At 42.6% G+C, this 6,000-nt stretch overlaps 1 protein-coding gene across 2 annotated transcripts in view; it reads left to right on the top strand.

Annotated features, from left to right (window-relative positions):
* The window catches only part of GYG2 (glycogenin 2), a 52,703-nt gene that overhangs the window by 10,054 nt on the left and 36,649 nt on the right, over positions 1-6,000 (top strand). For both annotated transcript variants that reach the window (XM_011972116.1, XM_011972115.1), the window contains exon 3: positions 4,964-5,105. In XM_011972116.1, the coding sequence (XP_011827506.1) occupies positions 4,964-5,105 (142 nt within the window). The remainder of the gene's footprint in view (positions 1-4,963; positions 5,106-6,000) is intronic.

Here is a 6,000-nt window from a genome sequence, read left to right as displayed (position 1 = left end):
TTTTTAGTAGAGACGGGGTTTCACCGTGTTAGCCAGGATGGTCTCGATCTCCTGACTTCGTGATCCGCCCGTCTCGGCCTCCCAAAGTGCTGGGATTACAGGCTTGAGCCACCGCGCCCGGCCTATTTCTTATTCTTGAAGTGATCTTTTTTTTTGAGACAGAGTCTTGCTCTGTCTCCCAGGCTGGAGTGCAGTGGCATGATCTCGGCTCACTGCAACCTCTGCCTCCTGGGTTCAAGAGATTCTCCTGCCTCAGCCTCCTGAGTACAGGGATTACAGGTGCACACCACCATGCCTGGCTAATTTTTGTGTTTTTAGTAGAGACAGGGTTTCACCATGTTGGTCAGGCTGGTCTCAAACTCCTGACCTTGTGATCCATCCGCCTCAGCCTCCCAAAGTGCTAGGATTACAGGCATGAGCCACCATGCCCGGCTGCAGTGATCTTTTCTATAGCATTTGATTCTTGGTTTATAGATGTATCCCTCTCCCCCTAATCTTTTGAAAGATTAATTAGCACAGTCAGAATTTTTATGTCTGCCTGTCTGTTCCTTGAATTTCTATTCCATGAACTGTCTGGTATTTCTGGGGTTCTTCGCACTCTACCCCATAACTTTTCAGTTCTGTCTTTTGTGGTGAAGGTGTTTTTCAAACACCTGGTAATGCTTTATATCTACACGTATAAAAATGAGGAATGTCAGTTGAGCTGTGCCCACTTGCAAGGGTTGCCAACTTGTCTGAATTTGTCAAGGTTATGTGAGAGGTTAGGAATTCCACTTCTGTGTGGTGGTACTTATTTTTTTCTTGGGCTTCTTGTTTCCTTTAGAGTAGATCCTATTATCTGATTTTGCCCCTGGTGATGGGTATATTTGGCTTCTGAGAATTCTGCAGAATTTCAGTGACTTCTCCAGTTTCTCTTATTGGCTGACAGTTTTCTTCTGCCTGCTTGTTGGTTTGGGGTTCATACTTGCCTTCCTTAGCACACTTTTTAGTTTGTTCTCCTTTTATCTCAGAAGGAAGGAAAGAGAAACTAGGAGCTCCCCATCCACCGTCTTTGCTTGGAAGATTCCCGGTTTACACTTTTAATTATGTGGTTGAATTGATGAAAACGGATGGACCTTGAAAACATCATGCTGATGAAAAGAAGTCAGGCACAAAAGGCCATATGGTGCTTGATTCCGTTTACATGAAATATGCAGAACAGGCAAATCTACAGAGATAAAAACTAAATTGGTGGTTGTCAAGAGCTAGGGAAGGGAGAATGGAGAGATACTCCTTAATGAGTGCGGGGTCTCTTTTGAGATTAGATAGAGGTGGTGGGTGTACAACATTGTGATGAATTGTGTTCTTTACAACGGCGAATTTTATGTCATGTGAAATTTACTGTGATAAATAAAAAGGAAATATAAAATTATTCCATTTTCAAAAGGTTACATAGTGTTTGATTCCATTTATAGGAAATATCCCAAATAGGAAGATAGAGATAGAAAGCAGACTCATGGTTGCCAGGGCTGGGAAGAGGGAATGGGGAGTGACTGTGTAATGGGTACAGGGCCTCCTTTTGGAGTGATGAAAATGTCCTCGGTTTGCCTGGAGGTAGTGGTTGCACAACATTGCGCATGGACTAAATGCGAGTCGCTTGTGCACTTTAAAATGGTTTGTTTTATGTTATGTTAATTTCCCATTAATTTTTTTGAGAGTTTGCATGGAAAGGTGAAGCTCTAAACAGGTCGTATGTTTAGGTGTGGGGATACTCATTATGCTGCTTAGAAATTATGTTCACACTTAGGGCTCAACACTGGGGGTTCTACTTGGTAATTCTTTCTGCCTCCACACTCTTTCAAGATATGGATCAGAGAAACCCCATATCTTGGGGTGAGGACGGCGTAGAGGATTGGATCTCTGGCTCTGTTTTGGGCATTGTATGATTTTCGAGGTCTGTGGGTGAAGCTCACACAGTCCCTTTACCTTGGCCAGCTCTGGGCTTTGCAGATGCCAGTCCAGAATGCCTGCTTCCTCTCCCATCTCTCTCCTCTGCTTAGAGACAAAAGAACCTTACAGACAGCTGAACAGGTCCATGACAGCTACGCCTGTTCTTGGGAAGTAATTTTGATCAGAGCTCAGGCCTTTGGAAATGTCTAAAGGAGTAGTAATCACCATTATTATTTTAAAGCTAGTAACTAAGAAAACTATAGATTATAGATAATGTGGTAGAGATAATTTATAATCTATAGACTGTAGCTAGACAGGTAGATGATTGAAAGATTGATAGATATAAATAAGTAGATACAGAGAGGACACATACATGATAGGTAGATGATAGGTATGGATAGACGGATGGATAATAGAAAGATGATAGGTAGAGAGATGATGGAGACAGATAGATGGATGATAGATGATAGATATATAGATGATAGATAAATAGATATAGATGATATATGACAAATAGATGATAGAGATAGATGAATTAGCTAGATAGATAATAGAGATACATGGTAGTAAGATAGATAATAAATAATAGATGTGAAGAGGATTGGTAGATAGGTGGATGGATGGATGGATGGATAGATAATAGGTAGATGGATAGAGAGATGATAGATGGATGGATGGAAGGATAGATGGATGAATAGATGATAGAGATAGATAGATAGATAGATGGAAGGGTGGATAGATAGATTATAGTAAGATAGATAATAAATAGATGTACAGAGAATTGGTAGATGATGGATGGATGGATGGATGGATAGATGGATAGATAGATTATAGATGGATGGATGTATAGATGATAGATAGATAAGGATAGATAGATAGACACATAGATAATGGATAGATATATGACAGATGGATGGATGGGTAGATAGAAATAGATTATAGTAAGATAGATAATAAATAATAGATGTGCAGATAGATGTGCAGATAGATAATAAATAATAGATGTGGTAGATGATAGGTAGATGGATGGATGAATGGATGGATAGATAGATGATAGATAGGTAGATAGATAATATAGATATTATCCAATGATAGATAGATGATGGATGGATGGATAGACAGATGATAGATAAATAGATGAATGGATGGATGAACAGATGGGTGGATGGATGGATAGATGGATGATGGATAGATGGATAGACGTGGACTGATGACAGGTATCTTTTGTTCTACAGAATTAAGTTGTAAAGTTTGCTGTCTGTAATTCTCACTCCCAATGGAGATGCCAGGAATTCTCGCTCTTTCTTTGTGCAAGGGTAGGGAGGAGGAGTCAACAGAAGCAGCTGTAACAGGCGCATTTTGGAATTTACCCCATTGGAATGTAAAGGTCAAGGAGGCAGCCCTGGGCCACACGTCTGGGACACTTGCGTTTGTTATATTTAGTGCGAATTGTGGGTTGACTTTGCTTGGAGTGCTGCTTCTGGGGAAGGCGCCATGGTCGCCTACGTGCTGAGCATTTTAATTTCCATAGACAGTACACTGGGCTGCACACTGCATGGGACTTCTCGGCGTTGCTGGCTGCCCTCCTGACTGTTGTCTTTCCCCTGGCAACAGGGGCCTGCGTGCCCAAGAATCAAGTGGTTTAAAAGTCATTACCAAAGTTCACATCAGTCTTGCCCACAGAGACTTAAAACTGTCATAAATTATATCTGCTGTGAGAGTTCCGTCCTCTCATATTGAGGCATTAGGAAACTGAGCACATTCTGCCAAGTGAACAACATACTTTTCCTTTTGTTGTCTCTACCGCCTCATACATCCCTGAGTTGAACTTGAAGTCTTTGTAAGAAATGGTCTGTCCAGAATTTAAATAACATGTTTGGGTGCTGCTTTATGAAGCACGATCCTTTCCTTTCCTTTCCTTTCCTTTCCTTTCCTTTCCTTTCTCTTTCCTTTCTCTTTCCTTTCTCTTTCCTTTCTCTTTCCTTTCTCTTTCCTTTCTCTTTCCTTTCCTTCTTTCCTTCTTTCTTTCTTTTTTTTTTTCGTTTGACAGGGACTCACTCTGTTGTCCAGGTTGGAGTTCAGTGGTGTGATCATGGCTCTTTGCAGCCTTGACCTCCTGTACTCAAGCGATCCTCCTGCCTCAGCCTCCCAAGTAGCTAGGACTACAGGCGTGCACCACCTCGCCTGGCTAATTTTTTTTTTTTTTTCAGTAGAGATGAGGTCTTGCTGTGTTTCCCAGGCTGGTTTCAAACTCCTGGGCTCAAATGATCCCCCTTCTTTGGCCCTAGCACTGGGATTACAGGCATGAGCCACTGCACCTAGCCTAGAGCACAGTTCTTTTGAGTGAGTTGGATTTTACATCTTTGCTGTAACTCAGGTCATCAAACCATCACTTCCACTTTTTGCCTTTTGTTTTCACCTAAGATCTAAACACTTTGGGTGAGTTTTCAAGAGTCAAACACAACATAAAATAAGGGATAGTAGCTATGAGTTTCCATGGCATTGCAGCGTCAGGAAATGGGCATAGCAGTTGGGTTGACTTTGTCCTTCCTACTCCTCCTGTGGTTTGTTTTGTTTAGAATGAAAGGAAGCATGTATGCGAATTAGAATACTGAATATTCACTGCAAGTCCTGATTTTCTTTTTTTTTTTTTTGAGACAGGGTCTCACTCTGTCACCCAGGCTGGAGTACAGTGGTGCAATCATGGCTCACTGCAGCCTCAAACTCCCAGGCTCAAGTATCCTCCCACCTCAGCCTCCCGAGTAGCTGTAACTACAGGAATGCCACCACGTCCAGCTAATTTTTGTATTTTTCATAGAGACAGAGTTTCACCATGTTGCCCAGGCTGGTCTCGAACTCCTGAGGTCGAGCAATTCACCTGCCTCAGCCTCCCAAAGTGCCGGGATGACAGGTGTGAGCCATCACGTCTGGCTCAAGCCATGATTCGTGGGAGAGGAGAGGAGGTGACTATGGCCCCATCACCCCTGCTGTCCCTCAGGAGTGTAACTCTGGTGTTTTTTGTTGATTTTCACAGTGACTGATCAGGCTTTTGTCACACTGGCCACCAATGACATCTACTGCCAGGGCGCCCTGGTCCTGGGGCAGTCACTGAGGAGACACAGGCTGACGAGGAAGCTGGTGGTGTTGATCACTCCTCAGGTGTCCAGCCTGCTCAGGTAAGGCTCAGAGATGCGGCTTGTGCCCAGCTGGGTCCTATACAAGGAGGGTCACCTCTCCCCCAGAGGTCCTAGGAGTTATTCTGACGACTAATCGCTCTTCTTCACAGGCCTGGATGGCTGGCAATCATGATGGGCATCTGACATTTGTAACGAACCTTTGAATCATGTGAAAATAGGTGTGTGATCGGCTTCACAATACTTTAAAAAACAATGCTGGGTTTGGTTACAGTTCATTCTCCCAATCATGGAAATTGAAAACTCAATTTGTTTATTTGTTTTTGAGACAGGGTCTCGCTCTGTCACCCAGGCTGGAGTGCAGTGGTACCATCTCGGCTCACCGCACCCTCTCCCTCCCTGGCTCAAGCGATCTTCCCTCCTCAGCCTTCTAAGTAGCTGGGACCACAAGTATGTGCCCCCGTGCTCGGCTATTTTTATTTTTATTTTTTGTATTTTTGGTAGAGACAGAGTTTCTCCACGTTGCCTAGGCTGATCTTGAACTCCTGGACTCACTCAGTCCACCTGGCTTGGCCTCCCAAAGTGCTGGGATTACAGGCATGAGCCACAGCACCTGGCTAAGGAGTCTTTTTTTATAATTTCCTTTTATAATTCCCTCTGTCTTTAATTCTCAAATAAAGAAAATATGTAAATAAATGCCTCTAATGAATAAAGCATAAGGCTTCTCTTAAATGTCATACATTATGTAAGCAATAATCTTTTTCTTTCATCAGCCATGGACCACTTAGAAAAACTGATTTTATATGAATGGGACGAGGAGGCATTTAATATGGCAGATGTAGCAGGAATTGAATGTCATATTCTTTGACAATGAAATAATAAATCCAGACATTAATAGCTAAACTAAAAAGAGAACAAACAAAGAAAAAACCAACCA

Source organism: Mandrillus leucophaeus, unplaced genomic scaffold, assembly GCF_000951045.1.
Source record: "Mandrillus leucophaeus isolate KB7577 unplaced genomic scaffold, Mleu.le_1.0 Scaffold127, whole genome shotgun sequence".
NCBI classification, from domain to species: Eukaryota; Metazoa; Chordata; class Mammalia; order Primates; family Cercopithecidae; genus Mandrillus; species Mandrillus leucophaeus.
This window is presented reverse-complemented; position numbering and strand designations above follow the sequence as displayed.